The 22,787-nt window shown below is 39.6% G+C and overlaps 2 protein-coding genes across 12 annotated transcripts in view; both read right to left on the bottom strand.

The window, feature by feature from the left end:
- Positions 1 to 1,256: 1,256 nt before the first annotated feature.
- Positions 1,257 to 6,130, bottom strand: BNIP1 (BCL2 interacting protein 1). Of its 2 annotated transcripts, none has more exons than XM_075164394.1 (6): positions 6,004 to 6,130; positions 5,774 to 5,866; positions 5,436 to 5,527; positions 4,861 to 4,962; positions 4,016 to 4,134; positions 1,257 to 1,914 (listed from the first exon to the last, which is right to left on the bottom strand). In XM_075164394.1, exons 1-6 carry the CDS (start codon positions 6,085 to 6,087, stop codon positions 1,718 to 1,720), a joined length of 687 nt encoding a protein of 228 aa, XP_075020495.1. In that variant the 5' UTR covers positions 6,088 to 6,130; the 3' UTR covers positions 1,257 to 1,717. The 2 variants fall into 2 exon arrangements, with proteins under 2 accessions (XP_075020495.1, XP_075020494.1); XM_075164393.1 differs by having other exon boundaries at positions 5,436 to 5,575.
- Positions 6,131 to 7,056: 926 nt separating this feature from the next.
- The window catches only part of CREBRF (CREB3 regulatory factor), a 40,363-nt gene continuing 24,632 nt past the window's right edge, over positions 7,057 to 22,787 (bottom strand). For 3 of the 10 annotated variants that reach the window (XM_075164387.1, XM_075164386.1, XM_075164389.1), the window contains 7 exons: positions 20,882 to 21,965; positions 20,254 to 20,355; positions 16,354 to 16,548; positions 14,246 to 14,435; positions 13,738 to 13,811; positions 13,211 to 13,333; positions 7,057 to 12,969 (listed from right to left, as the gene is read on the bottom strand). In XM_075164387.1, coding sequence (XP_075020488.1) covers positions 12,854 to 12,969; positions 13,211 to 13,333; positions 13,738 to 13,811; positions 14,246 to 14,435; positions 16,354 to 16,548; positions 20,254 to 20,355; positions 20,882 to 21,965 — 1,884 coding nt within the window. In that variant the 3' untranslated portion in view covers positions 7,057 to 12,853. Of the gene's footprint in view, positions 12,970 to 13,210; positions 13,334 to 13,737; positions 13,812 to 14,245; positions 14,436 to 16,353; positions 16,549 to 17,595; positions 17,889 to 19,504; positions 19,798 to 20,253; positions 20,356 to 20,881; positions 21,966 to 22,787 lie in introns of those variants that run through there. The other 7 variants (XM_075164391.1, XM_075164392.1, XM_075164390.1 and 4 more) reach the window with 6 other exon arrangements.

Genomic DNA, 22,787 nt, shown 5'->3' on the forward strand with positions numbered 1-22,787 from the left:
TCAATCTTTGTGTAATTCTGTATCTCAGTAAAGGCTATTAGGAAGGCTGCACTGAAATATGATGAATAAACGATACGGAAAAAGCCACATCCATTCTGTCTAGTCTGCGTATTATAGGACTTTCATGGCAAGAAAACGCTCCCGACTCCCATGCAGTAGTGCCCTCTGCGGGATGTACCAATCCTAGCGCGGAGGTTTCCAAATCCCTTGTTACTACCCCAGGAAGAAAGGCTCCGGTATCAACTCTTCAGGCAAAGCCCTTCATTTTGAACTCAATTACAAATTCCAACTTTTCTTGTTTATGCACGTAGCCATGCAATCACCACTTCAACCGTCCCGTACTCCGGTTTAGATTACTACAACCTACTGCCACTTCCATATTTAACCAAGCTTGTAGCAGCTGCCAGCAAAGGGGTAAATTGTGACTACTGTAAGTTCTAGTAAATGAATATTACAATGGCAAGATAATCAACTGGTCACCTCTTCTCTCTAAACATACTATTGAGAACTAACTACAAAGGTCACCTAGCCTCAAATTTCACATAAAATTAAATACTGCAATTTGCTTGACGTTGTATTTCTTAGGATATATGTAGCACTGCCTTTTAAAAAAGTTTACTTCTAACTACTAAATTAAGGCAGTATTTAACCATTCTGTGAGAATTTCCTAAACAGAATGTCAACTTTACCGGTCAGCTCTGAACAAACAATGAAACCATTTCCAGAGGGGAAGGCAACATCAGTTTTAAGAACATTGCAGTGCAGTTTTTGGTACTTCAAGGTACTACATGGAGTGTGGCAGGTTGGTATTTATATTATTAAAGCAAATCAACTCTCATTACTTAAGCACAAGAGATAGGGAAGGTAGTAATTGTAAAAGATTTTACTAACGGAGAAAAGATCAACTGTATGAGCAAGAAAAACTTTCAAACTTAAAACTTGGCAGTGTTTTTCAAATATAAAGTATTAAGTGGAATTTTATAAGGAGGAGGAGCAAAAAGGCTTTTGATTTCAACAGATTGGCAATGTAATTCTCAAATATATTGAATTAATAGTAACAAATGGGGTTCCCATTTTTGCTTTTGTCAGAGCCCTCCCAAGGCCAGAGGAACAGAGCCAGACTGCATGTGTGCTATGCTCCCAGAAAAAACAATCCATAAGCAACCACTGCTGCTAAGTATTAAGCAGAATTTTTACACTGGAAGTTATTCAGGCTCTTTCAATCCATCAGACTTTGTTTTTTAAACAAAACTCAGTTTACACGGATACAATAAATAATTTATTAACGGAATGTATGCGAGTTTCTCTCTTCCATCCTTCCTCTTACTCTCAGCACCTTATACACAGATGTCAAAGCAGCTTCCAGTCCAAGCCAAGGACAAAAGTTAATTTCAAGGCAAAACGAAGAGAGGTTGAAAGTTAAGACTGGCACCTCTGAGTGCCTAGTTCCTCAAGTGTTTCTCTGGTTCCCCAAACCTACAGGCAAATTGGTGTTTCTTCTTTCCACACCTTGATCTACCTGCTTCTTCCCAACTCGTTCTCATTTAAGCTCTTCTTAGGCAGGTCGCACACTCCGTGAGGACAGTATGCCAGTCATGCCTGCTCTAACGCTCTTTCAGCTATTGCAATATCCCTTCATTATTTTATTTAAAAGCCCTACCGTTATTATGCCGTCTCTTTCTGATCTTTCGTAATAGTTCAGTTTAGCTTTGGAATTTTACAAAAATGGAAAGAGTCTTTTTTTCAAAATATAGAGCACCGTAGCCAGGAATAAGGCAAGGGCGAGAAAGATTAGCAGCTTGTCCGTCAGTTCCCTGCGATTGTACTTTGTTATTAGCTTTCGCCCCAGCTGAATTGTCCCAGACATGGACTTAAATTCTTCATTTGCTTCCAGGATGGTTCGTGAAGAATTGGCTGAAATTAAGGGAAAAAAAAAAATTCAGCTGGTTGCGCTTCAAGAATACATGACAAAGGATATAAGCATGCAATGTTTGGCAATACAGATAGTGCCTGTGAGATCCTCCTGGGTCAGACTGACTTATGGGTGAGACAAATGCAGACTGTGTTCTTGCAGAAGCTTTCACAACTCAGTAGTCCTGATGTGCTAAGGAAAAATGCAAAGCAAAATAAGAGTACTGAATGGCTTAAAGGCCCTACGTCCTGTTCCTGAATTTTTAATTTTTAGGCTACCAGATCAAATCTAGTTCACATTTTTTAAGAACAAAGTCAGTGCTACCCGAGAGCTCGCTGGAAGCAGAGTGAAATAAGAATGGTGCTAGAACCACCAAGTTAAAGAGAGAGAAATCACCATCACTATCAGCGTCAGTTCTAGCAGCAGCAGGACAGGTCAATATTTGAACATATTAATTGCACAACTGAAACTGTTCCCCTAAGCCAGAGCAGTAAATCAGTGTGATTCAGATGGGGTTGCAGAAAGTGAAAAAGCAGCATGCAGCAGTAAGAGATCCTTAATTATTCAGCTTAAACAATTTAAACAGTTTTTAATAGTTATTTTTGACAAACATAATTATTTTTGGCTTTTTTTCCTAATAAAAAAGAGAAAAATCAACTAGCGAAAAAGTGTGTTGATGGGTCTCAACTGAAGCCAGAATTTGAGAATATGCCAAAACAGCAAGATGGAACATCAGTCCCTTTCAACTTCTCTTCCCCTGTGAGAAAACAAACAAGCAAAAAACCACCCCAAACTCCTCAGCCTTCCTCCTTTCACGTTATTAAGTGAAAGCAAAAGCCCAGGAGTCCCCTTTTTCTTATATTACAGAATGCATACCCCGTACGACAGTGAATGCTGGTATATCACTCTATACTGAACTGATGGATTAAAGAAAGGTCAAACTCCAAGCATGTTGTCTGGTTCACAAAAACAAGCATAGTAGAAATACGTCTGTAATATTTTGCAAACCATTACATTCCATCTTAAAGAGGCGTTTTGATCCAAGTGAAAATAGAAAACTTTTCCCATTGTTAATGACAAAGCAGAGCTCTCCTGCCTCACAGCCGCATATATGCACTGCATACTAGGGAAGGACTTGCTCAGAAAAAAGGAAATTCTAACTACTGATTCAGAATTTGCAGCTGGGTTTTGTAAATGACCTTTGATAGTTTTTTCCTTGATGAACTCCAAGTGCTGTTCAGTCAGAAACAGGGTGAAAAAGCGTCTGCCAAACTGTCTTTTTAATGGGAGAAGAAACATGCTACTTTTCCGTGAACAAACTGTGCCCAGCTGCCATCCTCAGATGGCTGCAGAAAACAAGGAGGGCAAAAGTTGTGTTATTTATCCTCGTCTTTAAACTGTTCTCTCTTCTGCCCAAAAGCGCGGCTAGTAAGAGGCCCAGGCAACACAGATCCAACTTCCAAATGCTTCATGAATCACCAGTTCTGACAGGTCACTTGATTTATTGTCTTAGGAGTCTAAGCCAAAGAACTGGGTGAAATCTTGGTTTCACAGTCCCTGATGCACTGCTGACAGAGCAAGTGACCTCGGGTTCAAGTCACTTGATCTCCTCGTCTCTTAGTCATCCCAGCTGGAGACTGGGTGAAAACAGTCTTCCAGCCATACTAAGTTTCCTCTGTGTACGGACTTGTACCTACGCTTTTATTTTCTCTGCTATTACCAAATGCACGCCAGGCCAGTAGCACAGAGTAACACCAAACACGCTCTTAGCACCGTGTGAGCTCCCATTGCTTTTACAATTGCTTTTATGTGAAACTAAAGCAAAAGCTCCTCACCTTGCCCCCTTTTCCTTTTCATAATCACGAAGCAGAAACTCCAACAAACAGCTCCACGCAACATACATTATTATTTTCTGGTTATGTCCAACTGTTAGAGGAGTTCTGCTGGACAGTCCTTTAATTATCATCATAGTACGTTCTCCTACAAAGCAGGTTCCCACTATGCTCCACACCATGTCAGTTTGCCTCTCCCCATCCTAACAGAACTGGAGAAAGGTGCTTCAATCACCCAGTCCATACCCAAACACCCAAATAACATCTGTACCTAGGGTTTGCACGGTCTCCTCACTCTGCTGGACTTGCTGTGACATCATCCTGCTAATGCCCATCAGACTCTCCGTGATGTTACTTGCACTCTCTGCCAGACTTTCCTTTGTAGTCTTCCTGAAAAAGAAAGGGAAAAAGTAAAGCGGGAAGGGATAAAATTATGTCTTCGGGTACTGCAGGGAAAATGCTGCTGTCAGGGAGCTTTGAACAGAGCTCGGCACCAAACACCTCTGCTAATGTACAAAAGACCAACTAGTTTTTACTACATGAGAAATTCAGATTATCTTCACTAAACAATAAAAAAAAAAAATCACAAAATATTAAAAGTCATGAGCCAAAACAACTGCTAGTGGCTCAGAATCTCATGGGGACCCAAATTTCACCACTTATGACCACACAACTTCATTAGCTGGTATGGAAGCACTGATACAAACTACCACTTTATTATCCTGGGTATCCCATTTGTTGCTTCATGATACTAAAAACACCAACTTTTCAATACAGAAATTACATAAGCTTACATCCAGTTTTGCACATGAAAACAGCTTGCATAATGATCCATTACTTCTTTATAACCCTGATTGGAACTAATGTTAAAGACGGTCAGAAAAACTATGAAGGCTAACTTATCCCCTTTTCTGCTTAGTCATGCCAAGATAACCTGAAATTATCACAATCCTTAACAGTTTAAATCTCCACAAAAGGTAACTGCACTCATAAAAGAAAAGCTATGTTCCACATACAATTAAGTAACTTAAAAACGTTATGTCACTTCCATTTAAAACTAGTGAATATAGCATACACTGTTTAAATCTCAGCTCGTACAGTGGGACAGTCTAATACCTTTGTCTTAAGGAGTCTCCTCCCTGCAGCAGTTGATCTTTCTCAGAGTTGTCGATAGCAATTTTGCAAGCTAGATTTGCCTTTCTCCAAGCTGCCTGATTGCTGAAATCACAAGAGTACAACGTTGTAACATGATGGTAACACCTTGCAAGCAAAAACAATTTTCACAAAGCAATCACCACTGTAACTGAGCTCCCCAGATACGTGCATGGACCTTCTCTATATTGCACCACAAAATAACACTATACTGTCCTGTCATTTCTTCTCCTAAGTGTACCGTTTATGAAGCAAGGGAAGAAGAAAACTGTGCCAGCTGTCAAATGACAGACTCTCAAGCCACCTACTTACATGCTCAACTGCTCAAAGGGGCAGACCATGGTTAGGGAGAGGGGACAGGAGAGAGGAAAGGAGAAGGGAGTCCTACCCTTTCCATCCCTGATCCTCTCTTGGTTTTGGGCAAAACAGCATCATGTCAGCGACTGTATTTGCAAAACCGGATCCGAAAGAGGCTGTACAGAAGTCAGATTATCTCTGGTTACAGGGGACCTGTAAACAGCACCAGCTGCCCGACCCACCTGAGCATTTGTTTCTTATGGTTTTCCACTTCCCGCAGCAAGGCTTGTTTCTCCGACTCCTTATCTTGCTCCTTCGCCATCTGTTCGAGCTCCTTGGCAGAAAGCAGAAACACGAAGATCTCATCAACAACTGCTGCCACCTGCAACTCGCACACCCCACCCCCGGGTAGGGAGTGAATTAACAGCAGATTGATCCGATAAACCAGCACCCCTCGGCCGGGGCTCCCCACCGCCCCCACCTCACGCCAGCCGCCCCCGGGCAGCCCGAGGGCAGGCCGCAGGGTGCGGGCCTGGAGCAACGGCCGGTCACCGGAGCAGCCCCCGGCCGGGAGCCTCACCTGGATGCGGCCGCGGAGGTGGCGGAACTTCTCCTTCACGGCGGCGTTGAGCTCCGCGAGGGCGCTGAGCGGCCCCGGGCAGTCCCGGATGTCCTGGAAGACAACGGCCCGGTCAGCGCGGCCCGCGGCGGGCATCGCTCGGCCTGGCCCGGCCGGGGCTCCCCGCGCAAGGCGGCGGCCGCCCCTTAGCCCTGCCAGGGGAGACCCGCCGCGGGGACGGGCGGCAGTACCTGCACGGCCGCCTTGATCTCCAGGTCGAACTTGACGATCTCCTGGTGGCAGACCCGCACCGGCACGCAGGCGGCGGCCGCCATCTTGGGCGGGGAGGGGGAGGCCGGGGCCCCGCCGCCCGGCCCGCGGGCGCCCCCTGCGGGCACCGAGGAGCGGACGGGCCGCAGCCGCAAGCCGCGGTCAGGGCCTCGGCCGCCGCCGCGGGCCTTCTCCCGCCCGCTCCGGAGAGCCACCGCGGGGGCTCAGCAGAGGGGCCCGGGGGCGCCGAACCTCCGCGGTGTGGCGAGCGGCTGTTCTGTTCATCAGTGGCGGCCCTGTGCTGAATAACGCGTATTGCCTTCCCTTAGTGCTGCCGGTATTAGGTGTTACAGTTCTTCGGGTAGTGAAACGTTCCGTCATGCACTGTGTAAAAGCATGAAAAGGTGGTTTATTAGCTGATGAGCTAAAAAAAGGGCCCAGAGCAGCACCTACCGTGACACCGGGAGCAGCACGATAACGTCAGGGCGTTAAAGGCCTCAGAAGCTGCAGGATTACACCCGAGAGACCTCCCCAGGTTTCTGGGTGGACAGGCCTAGACTGGCCTTCGACCCGCAGCAGCAGGGAGGCTGCGGGAGCAACATGAGGTACCTTCTGTACCCCCGAAAGGAGGAAGGGGGAGTCAACGCAATGGCCCTTTTGCCTTTTCCACAAGCTCCTCCCCTGCTGCCACGTCCTGCCCCTCCTGCCTCAGACCGGTGTGTCAAACCAGGTCTGGACAAAGCTAGCCGGGGCTGAAGACGGAGGCCATTTTCACGGCCGTTGCAGAAAGCCAAAGGACCTGGTGGGTTGCAGTCCAGGTTCTCCTGACGGTTCCACCGTGCTGACCCAGCGGCCTTGCGAGGCAGCTGTTAGTATCAGCGCTGACCAGGGCGGGAAAACGCATTATTTCCTTACCTAGCTATGATCCCTTCCAAAGGAAAGTTGCTGACAACACCAGGAGACCGTGGGCATTTACTTCAAGGGAGCACACGCCGTTCGCTATCGCTCCACACATACAATGATTCGAGACGATGTTTCCTCCACAATTTTTATTTTAAATTACAAAGGATGTTGCATACATTGATGAATTTGTATCTGAATAGAAGTGCTAGGGATCAAGGGTGACAGAGTAAACAAAGTCAATAGTTTAATTGTGCCTCTTTTCAAAAAAATAAAAACTGCACAACTATTAACCAACATTAAACATTGCAACTCTTAACAGATCATGCTTTTAACAAGGTAAATTTATTTTCTAACAGAGACAAGACTTTCAGTAAGTTTTTCAGAGCTCCAGTTGGAAGTTGATTATAGAATATCAAGGACAGCATTACAATCATGACCCCAAGCATAGGCAGAACAGGATGCCATGTTTTGTTTAAAATGCTTTTTTTTTTTTGCCTGTCAACCATGCATGTGCCATCAGCCTTAAGAGTTCACCCAACCACAAATACTGAGCAGTAAGTTTTACTTGGACATAATATTCTGGGAGGGATAGATGATTCAAATCAGAATGTATAAATATCCATCATTATAATAAAATTAAGTGTTACTACTAGATTCTGTTTCTTAATCAGAAGATTTTGACAGGGTGGAGCGTGCTTCTGCCAATACCAAATCCAATCCAGAAGTTTTCCTTACAATAGCTAGTTAACTCACCCAAATTTGACTTACACAGATACCCGACTACAAAATATTCTTAATTCAAGAAAAACTCTGAACACTGATGTTATCTAAAAAGTTCGGAGTTTTATTTTTTTTATGGAAAAAAAAAGTGTGGCTTAAAATAACTATGGCTCCACTTTTAGCTCCACAGCTCATTAGAAAGACAATAAATGCATAGTCAGTATTTGGTCTTGTGGAAGTTCATGAATGTCTAAGAGGCTGAGGATTGTAATTCAGTGCGCACACACACCTTCTTATTATGCTAGAAGCATTGGGGGAAAAAACATGGCATATTGTGAAATGTAAATTGTAGAAAGATAGAGACATTTTTGTATGCTGCAAAGAAGATAGAACCTAAGAGTGCCATCTTTCATTAATGACATTTAAGAATCCCAATTTATATTGGGAGATATTCAAGAGTGGTGTTTTCTCAACATACTAATGCCCTTAATACAGTTACAAGAAGAATCAGTCACTGAAGCAGTAACTGTTTGAAATGTACTTCACACGATCCCTGGGGTAAACAAAATAAACCTCAGCTGTGTACAAGGCTGTGTCAAAAAGCCAAGACCACATCTAGCAGCACACTTAACTAGATGATTCCAACTGAAGCCTCCAACTTAAAAAGAAAATAAAATCATGATTAGATGCATTCTTGAAATTCAGGTCTCAAGGCCAAATACAGATCCTAACATTCACGGTACATAATTGGGTTATGCCTCAACAGAATTTCAGGAAGACTAGCAAGCACGTTTGAGGAACAGAATTGCATTTGCTATTTCTGCTGAAGGCAACTTGTATACAACCCTTTGAAATTTTCCTGATAAAGCCTTTTAGAGCTTTAAAAAAATAGCTATGTTTAAATGATTTATGGAAAAGAAAAGCACAGCCAGTCTTTGTATTTTGTGAACAAGCTAACTGTTTTATTAATGAAGGCAAATATCAGATAAATATTACGGGGGGATCTTTTTAAAATAAAATCAAAACTGACACCGCTGTATCTCAGAAGTGTCTGGTTGCCTTTAGGTTAGTTAAAAGACCCTTCACCCATTTTAGTTTTTTTTTTGTTTGTTTGTTTGGTTGTTTTTTTTTTTTAAAAAAAACTTTTTTCCTGGCCCTCTTAGTATGGAAAAAAGTCTATTTATAATGAATTAGGAACTGAACACAGCTGAGCCTGACTCTCACATCAGCTTTACAGCGATGCAACTTCATTAAATCACAATGATTCCAACGGGTATGATAAGAAAATCCAGCCCACCCACACGTAAACATAGCTTTAGTAGTAAGTCTCTCTCATCCAAAAAGTACTCACCAAGTATCAGTAAATGTGTTCAATAAACCATAAAAGGAAGCGTTAGCAAAAGGGGTTTAGGGCTAAAAAACACCCTTCATGAGCACCCCCACATTTTGCAAGGCCGTTCAAAAACTGGTCTTCCATATAAATACAAAAAGGACTACTATTGAGAGAAACTGAAATCAGATCTATCCAGACTTTCTTCAGGATGCTTTTATCAGTTCTGATTCAATTTCAGAAGGGTTAGGTTTGAAGAGTTCAGAGGGAACGAAAAACATTTAGTTCTAGATGTACAAGTAAGGCACAATATAAAGCCACATCATCATCTGTCATGAAGGAAGTAGGAAAGGACGCAAATCATACATGGTACAGTAGAACAAGCAGTCCATCAATTCAAAGTGTGGCACCTAAGTTCAGACTGACGAGATCTCAACAAGAGCGGTTATGACAGCATGCTTTTAACATGGAAACAAATTCTAGAGAATCCAGTGTATCAGAAAAAGGAAGAGCTTTTGTTTGTATTGAATCAAAAATGTATAATTGTTTTTGGATATAGGATTAAAAGTGAATATTCACAATGCCTACACTCAAAAACAAACAAAAAAAATCCAGGACTTCATTAAGATCCACATACCATGTATGAACACTGAAAATCTTTAGAAAATGGTCTTTTCTAAAGATCATCCAAAAAATGCATGCCACAATTGCCAAAAAACAGAACATGTACATTTGTTGGTTTTTATACCCTTATAAGATTTTTGTTTGTGATAAGTATACACTAAATGTATATATTTTAATGACACTAGAGGAAGCAGATTGTTACTGGCATTAAAGTACAACCATTTCTAGACGGTTTAAATGCCACAGAGTCCCCTGGTTAAAATGTAAAGCTGCACAGCTTGCCTATGTCACCTTTATGATAAAGTTAAACCAGCAAAAGGTCTTATCTTTACTCTACATTTTACTGCCAGGTTTTATTTATATCAAGTATCGCTGCAGCATTCTGACCAGCCCAGAGTTAGCAGCAAGTGGCAGGAATCATATAAAACGCAGTTTCTTTTTTTTTTTTTTTTTAAACAAAGTGCTTTTCTAAGATATACATACATATAAATAGGTACAAAATAAAGTGTCAACATTAAAAAGCTCAACTATTTAAAAGCTTTAACTTAATACATAGAAAACACTGAAATGCAAGGGTATGGAATTCACTAAAGATTCAAAGTCTACTTTGAAATGCTAGACCAAAATCATATTCTGGTTTTCAGACAAAAATAAAAAGCTACAAAGTTATATTTGCCCAGTATTTCCGAGCAGTGAAAAAGGGGCTTTTTAATACCTTGTCAGTTTGTCACAGAAGCTTTTACCTGATTGCAAAACTGCTCTCTTAATGTTTAGAAATGCTGCCTTGTCTACACAGTTTGGATATAGCATAAGGACCTCTCGTATCTGAGCAGTGCGTTAACACCATTCATCAGAAAGGAACAACAGTATTCAAATCTTGGTACAGACATGGCCTTAACTTCACAAGAGACATTCTTTGTCGGGGTTTTATGGGCCGTATGCATCTCCGGAATAACTGCAACATCGGCAATAATTACAATAGGAATACATCTGACCCACTGTGTAAAGCAGCAGCCAACTCTCACCTCACCCTAACAACAACAACAACAACAAACACCTGAAACAAAAACACCCACATTCCACTCAGATTTTGCAAGTCTTAAGTGGATTTACAAAGTTTTGCCTAAATTGCCCTGGGTATTTGTTCAGTCTCTTGTAGGAAAGACTTTCTGTACAGCTCAGTAGTGGTATTTTGGCCTCCTCCTCCCTTTTGAGTCTTCCAAAATATTTAGATACAAAGTAAGCTGTGTGCACACTCACAAGTATGTGGCAGGACTGCCACCTTCATCGGCCACTCTTACTGCACTATTAGGATTCAGACTTTTTTTTATAGTACAAGCTTGGATATAAAAATAATCTACTTATAAACAAAAGGAATCACAGTACAAACAAACTTAGACAAACTAGAAGTGGAGAAATTCCCCAAAGGGAGTGGGGAGAAAGCCTTCATGGACTTTTGCATTTTTTTTCAGCAGCTACATTTGAAAATATTTGGTATTTCTATTTTCAGTAAACAGTGTTTTGTCATCTTTAAATAGGGAGAGAAAGAACAGGGAGGAAAAGGGGGGGGTCCATGAAACCAGAGAATGATCTTGCCTTGAGATAAAGGACTTTCTCATCAAAGGCTAAAGCTTTTAATCTGTACGTTAACACTGACTACAAAGCCAACTCTTATTAGCAGAAGAGCAAATAAGAACTGTGTGTTAATATTCCTCAATCATAGAAACTACTGAATTAACAAGAATAAGTCACATATAAGTTTGAAGAAGCTAGTTTCGAAATACCTGTACAAAAATATAAAAGTCTATAAATTTTTTTTTTGTTTTGTTTGAAGCCTGTGTTGATCCTTGGAAACATCACATGCATAATAATACATCAACTGGAAAAGTGGCAACTAAGGAATTAGATATTTGTAGCTCTTTTTTCTCTTTACATATATACACATTACAATAAAAATAATTTTATTTTGGTTGTTTGGTGGAAGTATACTACAACAAACTAAATATTTTTTTTAAATTCTCAAAGTTGAAAACTATTTTACCAATAGCTTACTAAAATCCAAATATATTAAAATCTCCTACAGTAAGTGCAGAGAAAAAAGATTTAAAGACTCCGAGACGGCCACCAACTTATCTACCATGGAAGCGAACTACAAGAACAGCAAAATAATATTGTTATGTATGAATGCTCCTTCTGTAGATAATTGGACCCAAACAAAAAAATTCACAGTTCAGTAAGATCCCTAACCCTGACCTTTAATTTTTTTTCTTTTTTCATTTGTTTTTACATTCAGTACAGTATCATATAAGCTGTGCAAAACTTTACTTAGACTGGCAGTTCGCCATATCAGTTGCATTTGTCTTTGGTACAAAAATAAACAATCGCATTAATGTGCAAGTATTTGTTTTCTTCCGGCCAAAGTACCGAAATTGAGTTTTCTAGAGCCATCTTTTATACAATACATAGACTCTGTGGCATATATCTACATTTTCAACATATTCCTATATACATTCAAAAATTTTAAGAGCTGGAACAAATACATTAAACCCCATAATCTTACCATCTATACATCTTGGTTTTTCCCCTCAGGGTTTTCTTCGTACAAAACTTTACCAGCTTATACTGATAGCTCTCCCCCCAAAATACAAGGCACAAAGAATATACTTTTTTTCTCTTGCTTGCACAGACATTTAAATACTATATTAAGCTCAGAAAATTAAAGTCTTATATGGCACACTAGCTCTACTGCCATGTGTGCTATGTACAAGTTAATGGTTGCAAAGAAAGCTTACTGTTTTTTAAAAGAACAAAAGAAAAACCAATTATTAAAAAAAAAAGAACAAAAAATTCCCTAAATTGACAGCTTTACCAAAAAAACGCTTCCTCTTTTACTTGGAGCATAAACCTGTCACAATGTCTGGCATATGCTAAAAATTTTTACTAGCAAAACCATGGTTTTGCTTCTAAAACAAAAGTGATATATTCTGGTCCTAGATAATTTTAAAAAGAATCCTCATCTCTGTATTTAAGCTTAAAGCAGCTTTGAAACTATCTGGTTTATGCTCCAAAAATGCTATTAAGCATTTTATATCATGCTTTGATTTGTTTTACTACATTGTTACTTAAAAACAATGGAACCTAATTGCAGGTGTTTACATAACGCTAAACTGCCATGCAGACCAGAATGCAATTTACAATGAAGTACTTGACAACACAGGTAGAGTCTGACCGATGAGAACAGCTGAAGTCATGTCTTAAACTTTTGACATTGGTATTCGCAGCCCTACAAGGCCACCGGTGGGGTCTCCTTCTGCAGTCTTCTCTAAAACTTGATTCACAAATTCTGATGTCTGTCCAGCTACAGGTAGTCCTAAAAAGGGAGGGTAAGAAAACGTGCTGTAAGGTTACTATTCATTGAAGGTATTTCTACATTCCTGTAAGTAATACAAAGCCAATGAACACTTTGGTTAGTAACCAACCAAAAGACATAGACAACTGAAATTAGGAAGCGCTTCTTCCTTTTCTCTATTCTAGAAATTGTTTGCAATCTAACGCATCATAGATTACATGTCTCTTCACATACATGCGAATACATGAAGTTTACCGCTTACCAAGAGTGTCTTTAATAAGTACGTTCAACTTTTGTTCCATGTTGACTCCTCTGTCATCTTTAGGTACCTGCACCCGATTAACTATTTCTTGTTTAATGGAGTTGATCACAAACAGCAAATTATCTGCAAAGAAAAAAACCTGGATTAGATTTACAGCACATTCCCCCTGGAGCAAGAGAGATCCACAGTTGTCCACACACTGTTATCTGTAAGTGTCAAAGGTGTCACATCACACTTACTGTAAAATTAAGATGTAATAGTTTACATCTGTAAACATATTTTCAAAAATATTGACATTACAAGCATACATTTACATAATTTACATCTGTAAAGTAGCTCAACACTGCAGGTAACCCAATTTACGTACACGTCATGGAGTGGACTGTTTTTGGACCAACAAAATTGTTGGGTTTATACCAACCCTGTTTTCTCTATAAACTGCCAGGTATGACCCAGGTTACACGATGGTGCAAAACACAGACTTGTCTGAACAAAAGAAAAATTAAGATGTGAAGAGTTGTATTTACCATATTCCGTGTTGAGACCCCAGAGTTTTACTTTATTGGCTTCATACTGGGCTTTCTTTTTTAGTCTACAAGCCCTATAGTAAGAAGAGGGGAAGAATTAGAACACTAACAAAAATTCCAGAATACTAAGAGCATCTGTTTGTTTGCCACACGAACTTATCAACCAATACTCCCAGTGCTGTGACGTACAAAATCATCTATCTAGTCACTCACCTTCGCTGAAAGCACTCTGCTACCTGTATTTGCTTACATTTCACACTTATGAATTTTATTACTGTATCAATCATTTGCCCTGCAGCTACGTAAGCCAGCTTCCAGTGGAGATACATCGTTATCTAGGGAACAGGCAAACTACATCTCCGAAGTGCCAGTTGCCCCGCTTTTTGATAAACTGGTAATTAGCCCGTTGCAGAACCAGGATCTCTTGAGGCAAAAATTAGTTAGATCTTAATCGTACAGTTGTAGCAATCCAAATTTACTCATCCATGTAGTGTTATCTAATATATACCTGGAAGCCAGCTTGTTCTTTTCTTTTCTTGACCTTGGTCTGGCAGTTAAGGGAAGTTCACTGACTGGCGTCAAGTCACTGATCACCTTATTCAGCTTCCTCAGTTCATTACCAATCTGTAGAAGTTTTCTGGGGTTGGGAGTCAGGTCTTCTACATCAGTCCTTCGTGACTTCTTTGCTGCATATTTTCCTGTTTTAAATATGCAGAAAATTGGGTTGGGAAGTGACACAATACATACACGAACCTGTGAAAAAACACTCTTAAATACAAGTATTTTTTTGGGCGCAGTTTCAGTCCCTTTGTTCATTACAAGAGAATGGACTGGAATCATGTGGCCTTTCACAATAGAAAGAGCATTTCCAGACAAACTGCTTTGTAGAATTCATATCCAGATCAGATAAGAGCAAATACTGCTGGCCAGGCTACTGGCTGTGATAGACAGTATACACACAACTGTGCTGAAAAATGTATGTCACAAGTTCAAACCCAGTTGTTTTGCCCCAAATGTAACTTGTTAACTCATGTGTTCAGCCAATATATCCTCTTGCATGCTCAAGCTGATTAAATTCCTAAATAATCTTATTGCTAAAGTTCTGTATTAAGAAAGAGTGTCCAGGGCTGGTACTGATACCATCTTCAGTGATACTGAACTTAAATGATCCACATAAAGGCTAGTCAACCCCTTTTATATGTATTTGAAGCTATTTAAAATCTGGTTTTCCTGAGGAAATACACATATTCAAGTCAAAATCTTTACTCCTTAAGATTCTCTGCCACTGATACGTGTCTTTTTCTAGATTTCTATTAAAAATGCCAGTTGTTACAGACACTTGCATGAAAACACTAATAACAAAACCGGCACCAAAAATATTTATTAGTGAGCTGATAATTTAGCATGATCTATCTGAGGTACTAGATGATCTTGGTACATGTCTGTATGTGAAAATAAAAAAATCCTGCATGCTTTATATCCTGTAGCTTCTGGATGTTAAGTAGTGTTTGATCCTACAAATCCCTTGCATACACACCTGACTTAAAGGTCAATTGCTCCTCCAAGTGTCTGGTGGGACCGAGTCCTCGAGGCATGTTTGGTTATTTGTTGTTTAATAGCAAGTATGGATATAAGCCTTCATAAGGAGCAGTGATAGGGGCTTCAGGTACTGATATTTCACTTCAAGATAAATAAGCATATAAAAACTAAGGAGATGGGGGGGGGGGGAAGTTTTCTTCCCTGAATAAATCTACAAGTAACAACAACAAAAAAATCTTTTTGTTTCACAGAAGGTAAACTGCCATGTTAAAGATAGTAATTTTCAACTGTAAGGGAATGTTAACATTACAACCAGGGAAGCTGGTTTCATTTTCTCCTTCAAAGTCAAAATCAAATGGAGCAGCCTACTAAAGAGGTCCTGTGACGAGAAAACAAACATTAGTCCTAAGAGTGGTTTGTTCTGGGTGATGTTAGTCATGTGTGCAGTAGAGCAAATCGCTGATCAAAAAGTTACGGGAATAAAACCCAGTTATTAGATCAATTGGTTTAAGTTTCTAAGAGGGTATTTTAAAGAAATAGTTTATTCACAGAAGAGTAACTGCTTCACTGTGCTGCATTCACATAGGTGGGAGAAACAAGTAGGGAGGAACAAAAAGAGACAGTTACGCCTTATTGCTTGTCTTTTAGTTCATACTGCAGTTAACGTGAACTGCGTATCTCAGATCACTTCAGGCTTACTTCTAACACAAGCAAGACTGAAACTAACAGCTACGAGGAGCAAATATCAGTCAAGCGACCCATCCAATATGTTTACAGTATCGCGCTGAGAAAATTTTGAACTCTTGGGGTTTCCACTGAAAGCCCTTGGAAGTTACAATTCTCAATTCATCCACCTTCCTCTGGAAGAAACCACACTGAAAGTTACTACTGTGTGTTCACTGTGCCTTCCTTGGATACTGTGCAGAACTCTGCTAATTGAGCAACAGACTTGCAGTGTTTTAATAATTTATTTTCATGGCCAAAACACAACTTCTCAGCGCTTGCAAGTATGGGAGTTTGGCTACTGAAGGTGTCAGAATGAAAGACGTTGATTTGTAACTAGGACTTCATTCTTACCGTGATGGAGACCATTCTTCTGATACATGTTACTTGGTAATGTATCTCGATTCCACTCAGATGGCCTCAGCATTCTTTCTTGTTGTGATGGTGTTAGTTGTTCGCTGTACTCCCAGAAGTATCTTCGCTTGCCTCTTTTCCGAGAGGATATTGCAGTCATTTCTTTTAGATCCTCCACAGAATCATTTTCATACCCTAAAAGGATGCATTGCATTGTTTATATAATGTTGACAAAACTGTTTCTAGCCCTTTAATGGTGGACTGAGTATTCAAGTCAAGAGCAAAACCACGGACGAGGCCTGTTTTACATTATCTAACAGACTTCGTTTTCAGCGTCAACTACTGCTGGGTACTTGCTTTAAATCCAGGGATAGACACTGAACCACTGATGGTGCTTTACTAGTTGAAAAGAGACAAATTATTTATGCATTGAAAGCCCCTTTATGTTCTCTGGCCCCTTAAACTCTATTGCTCTTCTCCCCCACAATCCCACCACTGCAGAGTACAGACAACAGCTGTTGGAGAGTGTTCTTCCATCCTTACAATTTTCTCCATGAATTTGCAGGAACATAATCCTAACTCGCCTCCACATTTTAATTAATCTCTAATCAAAAAGCATGGAAAGAGAAGCAGATAATAAAGATGGATTAGCAAAACACTAATAAAAAAAGCAAAATTACTCAGTTATAGAATATTCTGAGTTGGAAGGGACCCATTAGGATCATCTACTCCAACTCATGCTCTTCCTTGAGTTTGAATACCTTCGGGAAATAAATCAAACCACCCACCTCTATTAGACTAGAGGAAGGGGGCTCTGTTATCAGGACAATGACCTAAAGCCCGTAAGAAAAGACCTCTACATTGAAGGGATCTGGACACAAGCTGTTGAATCTCTTCCTCATCTCTTTAGTGGGATGAAGAGAAATGATCCACAGTAAAGCTACACAATATTTTAGAGGTATATTATGATGCACTTGATATGATGAACTGTTCGTGAAGTCCACTGAAACTGTAATGCCACTATCCACATTGCATAAATATTTATTCCATCATTATGTAAACACAAACCAGTTTTTAAAATCCTACGTATGCTTTAGAAAATAAAGACAACCTATACTAAGGTTAAAAAACCCCAAACCACTGCATCGCCTTTTGTACTAAAATGCTATATAATAGTTTACACATTTATTTTAAAAAAGAATGCATTTCAAAACATCATATACACCGATGAAGCTTAAAGAAAAGCCAACTATTGAACGGACTGCAAGCTTAACAAGCCTTGACCCTATATGCTTGAGCTCTGCTTCACTTTTAACAGTAGCACAAAGATCACTTTCTTCTTTTTAAAACAGTCCATTCAATTAGTCTGTTTGCACTTGAAAAGCCAGTCGAAAGAGGAAAAACAAACTTTCTTGCTTTGGCCTGACTCTCACCTCATAACCCAAAGTATGAATAAAAGTTAGGTGCGCAGAAGGATGAAATCAGTTCTAAAGTTCCGTTTCTAATAATTTCATCAACTCATTTACTTCGATTCTCTAGTTTATTAAAAAGACAGTATTTTAAAGGCAAATCAAACAATGAAACATGCTTTTTAAAACATTTTTTCTTGTATAGCCAAAATTATTATGACAATTTACATTAAATATAGTTCAAATACCATAAATATTTTTAACTGTACTTCCATTTTACCCAAATGCTGTTTGACATAAGTATCAAAATACTCTTAAAAAACCCACTTACTTTCCACTTGAAAAAACATGTCAAGCTATGTAACTCATTATATAGATATGTAAAAATTTAGCCCATCTTCATGATAACACAGAATTAAGCCAACTGATGAAAACAGATCTCTTTTAGAGCTGATGTGTACAAATGTACAAGGTTAAAATCAAGACTTCCTGTTTGCTTATTTAAACTATAATTAAGTTAGCAACTTAAATTATGTTGACTTAATGCATCCTGCCTTGCAATTCTAACATTGACCTGCTATCATTTTAAAGTTACATAGAATAATCTACTGCACAATGTCCTAACCTAGTCCGTAACATACAGGAGTGCAACAAATCTGTTTAGCTGTTCTGCACTGTATTCATCTTCCTTGAATTCTCCTCTTAGCAAAGATCATATAGCAGTCTCACTTTCTTTGGCAGGCTTCTAAGAAATCTGAAAGGGTTCTTGTACTTACCTTTCAAGCCCTTCGCAAGTCCCTCCTAAAAGTCTTTGTTTGCATCCCTTACTATAGTTTTAGGTTTAAATTCACCAGGGTTAAATTAAGTAAAACAGAGAACAGGATAGACATGACTTCTGCATCTTACCAGATTAAAAGCAAAAATAACCTCACCAAAACAAAACCAGAAAAACCCTTCTCTTTACCATTTAATCATACTGACTTCTGTCAAACCATTTATGAGTCTGTTTTCCCCCAGCTGATGGTCCAGGTGCTCAGAATAGATGCAATGCAACTTCTTTAAACAATCTCCACGTCTCTACAAGCACTTTTCCCTTTCAGCTATTTCTTTTCCAGTGCTACTGAAAACTGAATCTGTTGTTCCATTTCCCATTTCTGGAATCTCTTGACTACTTGATGGGAAAAGCAGACATTTACAAATATTTCTATTAAATGAGATAGGTAAAATACCCTAGTACTGGCAAAAAAAGTTGAAGTGCTAGAAAAGGCCTGGGCTGATAATTGCCATAATAAATTACCTTTGCAGGTGACCAAAATTGCTAAATTTGTATCATGGTGATAATAAAAACACTGTTGCCCAAACTTGCCTGACAGCCAGTCAGATCCCTAGCTATTTCTCCAAGTTCCTGAAGTTCACTATATCTAAGTACTTCCTCAGACAACACTTTAAGAAAGCATTTCATGCACTCCAAAAACATATGTGAAGAAGAACAAACAAAAGCAAACTGTGTACAAAATACATCAGAGGGTCAGCAATAACTAGTAAGTTTTTGTCCTTTCAGTAAATTACATCTTCACTGTAAATTTATCAACTGATTTTGGTTTCAGTACTATGGAAGGTTAAATCTTTCTGTGCCATGCCGATCCTTAGAAACTTGATCCACAGTATTTACCTTTACTCCAAAGGTAAAAAAGCAACACAAAGTACAAGAGTGACATAATCAAAATACCTGGAGACATTACCTTCTAATATAATCAAAACATATGGTGAAACTTTTCATATCACCACACTCGAGGTGAATGGCTTCATTCACTTAAAGTTCTAGGAAGCTTGTATAAGCCAAGGTCCTCAGCTACTGTACCGCACGAGGTAGTTGTATTTAGAAGGCGAGAGCGATTGCTTGTCAGTAAAATTTGAACAAACGGCAAATAGTTAATATAATTCCACCAGCTGAAATCCCAGCATTTTAATATGACATGTCTTCTTCAGGGTTACCAGGCTTTCTGTGCAACATGCCTCCGTGGGCTGCAAAGCACTGTGCAGTACAGCAATCATTACAGAGCTGTAATAGCTACTCAAAGCCCCAGAAAGTAGAGGGAGTTCAATTCAGAAGGGAGGAAGAGGTTTTAAAATGCTCATAAAAATGTGTTATGTACATGTAAAAGTAACATAAAGGGCATAATGCTTAACAAGTTTAATACCAACTCAGGAAATCTACTTAGAAAATAATTTAATCTGAGAGTTCATTATGACAAACACTGACAAGCTTTAGGGAAGCTGCTGTTTTTAAAAAGGCAAAATTTCAGCTGCTTTCCCCCCCCCGAAGTTACATATTGCCAAATGTCTGAATACCTTAATTCTTATACTCTACTACAAAGCATTTATAAAATGTGAATATTATAATACTTTCTATAATGTAACTAATACTTGGTTACAGTCCTGTCCCTTTCCCTTCAGATTTTATTTTTACATAACGTTACCGCTTTGTTACCTTCTAGGTGAAGGTTAGTTCTTATTTCTGTTGTTAAGGCTCCATTTCTACATGCAGATGAGAGGAATTCAGTATCCTTTGAAGACCCACTAAGTGTTACTGCTGAAAACCACCAAGAAACAGTTCTATTAGTTTCAGTGGTAGGTATTCTTTGGATTCTGTGGAAAACTGTACCTACAGTAGGACTTAAGTAATTATGAAATTATTTCATTCGGGCTATGATTTCATACCAGCTATCAAGAGACACAACTCTGGATAAATACAAAGCAACCTACTGAAGGACTAGAAAGCTCTGCAGATCCTATCATCAAGCCACGAAAAAAGACGACAGCAATTGCAGGTAGTTGCTCTATGATCTTAGCTACAAGCTAGGTTTCCTGTATTCTCTATTATTATTTTTGTTGCATGACCGCCATTTATGCAGTTTTTCTCGAAACAGGGCAACAGAGACCTTGTATAGCTCTCATTAATTACATTTTGCAAAGCACTTAGAAAATCTGGGATGAAAGATCATAATTTAAGATCAGTGTTGCTCATCTGTAACTATAAAGCACTCAAAAGCATTCTTTCCCACTTGGCAGACAAATCCATTAATCTCCATCTTAACAAAGCCCAATATTGCTGGTACCTGGTTCTGAGAAAGTATCGCTGATGTCGTCATCTTTATCATCCTCATAATCTTCTTCCTCATCATCGTTTTCAGACAGCTCGTGCTCACTGCCGAATCCTTCATCATGGTCCTCATCTTCAATATCGTCCTCATCATCCTCATCTTCCTCAGGGTCTCCTTTGGCTGACTGTTCACCCAAACTGTCTGTTACAAAAAGAGAATAGTTGTGCTCTTCTTTCTTCTGTGAAGAATCTGACACCGATGTGCTGGCAGAAAGACTGCTCTCCCCCACAATAAGCCCTGGGGTTTCCTGGGGTGGACTGAGGAGCAGTTCTTGAGTCTCTTTAAAAGGCAAAATAGGAGGCGTACTGTGACTATGCAGGGATTCTATTCCTTTTCTTTCTTGTCTCTTTGCTACAGCACCACAATAGCAGGTGTTTTCCTTTGCTGCATCAGCATGTGTCTGGCTCAGCACTGGTCTGCTCTGTGGTAAAGGATTGATCTTTACTTTTGCCTTTTTAACATAGTCTTTACATTCAACATGAATGTTCACCTTTTCATTATTGTACACATTGGTCTTCACCATGATTTGTGTACTGGAAGCAGGCTGAGTTGCAGGTTTGCTTGCCTTCTGAACACAGTCCGACAAAGGTGCCTCAGCCTGAATGTTCTTGGAGGAACAGACTGGGGCTGCTGCTCTGGTTGCAATTTTTTTGCCAGGTAACAAAGAATTTAAAGGGTTTTGTTTTACACTAAAGAGCAAATCAGGGTAATAGAGTGAATCAGAAACAGGTTGGGAGTCCTCACTGTTAAGCTGAGCCAGTGTTGGTGTTTTGCTTATCACCTCTTCATCTTGGTATGGGCTTGAAAAGTCATCAAGGCCCAGGTAATCCACCTCTTTTGTTCCCCAGATGTCACAGCTGGTTAATTTAGTGTACTTAGTTAAGTCTTCACAGTAGGTGTCCCACTGCTCCCACTTTGAGGTGAGAGCAGCTTCTTTGTCCAGGATGTCCGTAAAAGACTCCAAGTTCTCAAGGTCTTTGCAGTCCTCCATTGAAAGTAAGTTGTCTCTGGAGCTTTGCTGATAGTCCATTTCTCTGTCCTGTGCATAATAAGACAAGTTAAAAATTAATACAAGAAAAGTATCAATCGTCTCTGTCCTCTACTTAATCTAGTGTGGTGAGCTTAACTCCAGTGAAGTGCAAGAGAGTGATAACATATGAAGATACCTCAACTTCCAACTAAAAGCTTCTTTTGAGTGTCAGAATGAAGTCCACCTTCCATGCTTCAGCAGCAGATCCTTCTGAAGAGATTGCTAAAGATACAAGTCAAATGCCACTGGATTCTTTTTCTGCTATTGCAAATTCATCTGGTCATCAGGAACTAGACTACTACCAATATCCATGTATTTAAAATACAAAAGATATCACAGGCTGTTCTAGTCTCTATTAACCTAGGTCAATCTTTGCTGCGTGCTTAACAGAATATGCTCAAGTTTAACTGGAAAACTCATTCTAACGTGATCAATTAACGACTATGAGCTACCTTTCTCCTTTGATGCAGGGGAAAAAAAAAAAGAATGCTAGTGTAAGTAGCTCATGAGCCAACTTTTATTTTGCTTCGCCTGCATTCACAGCTTGGGTGAAGTAGCATATAGCTGCTCTTGCAGAAAAGATCGTAACAAAGAGTCTCAAGCACCATTACATAACGTCAACACAGCTCTATTTGAGACTTGTATATCAAGCCTCTCCTGATGGCCAGCTTTAACAAGCGTCTATTGAGGAAGCATCGCATTTGCTGGACAAGCAGTTAGGCTCTTCCCTAATCAGTAGCTAGCAGTAATGAATAATCTTCTAGCATTCTTGAACAAATACCCCTTTATTACTACACGAACTCAGGGTATTAGTCAAGGAGAGGAAGTTAT

The sequence above is a fragment of the Calonectris borealis genome, chromosome 15 (genome assembly GCF_964195595.1).
Source record: "Calonectris borealis chromosome 15, bCalBor7.hap1.2, whole genome shotgun sequence".
Taxonomy (NCBI): domain Eukaryota; kingdom Metazoa; phylum Chordata; class Aves; order Procellariiformes; family Procellariidae; genus Calonectris; species Calonectris borealis.

Excerpts from the sequence above, each read along its gene's own strand:
- BNIP1 (XM_075164393.1), bottom strand. The coding sequence starts at position 6,087 with ATGGCGGCCGCCGCCTGCGTGCCGGTGCGGGTCTGCCACCAGGAGATC. Across the intron at positions 5,576-5,773 it reads ACCTCCGCGGCCGCATCCAG|GTGGCAGCAGTTGTTGATGA; the intron begins GTGAGGCTCCCG and ends TGCGAGTTGCAG. Across the intron at positions 4,135-4,860 it reads GGAGACTCCTTAAGACAAAG|GAAGACTACAAAGGAAAGTC; the intron begins GTATTAGACTGT and ends TTTCTTTTTCAG.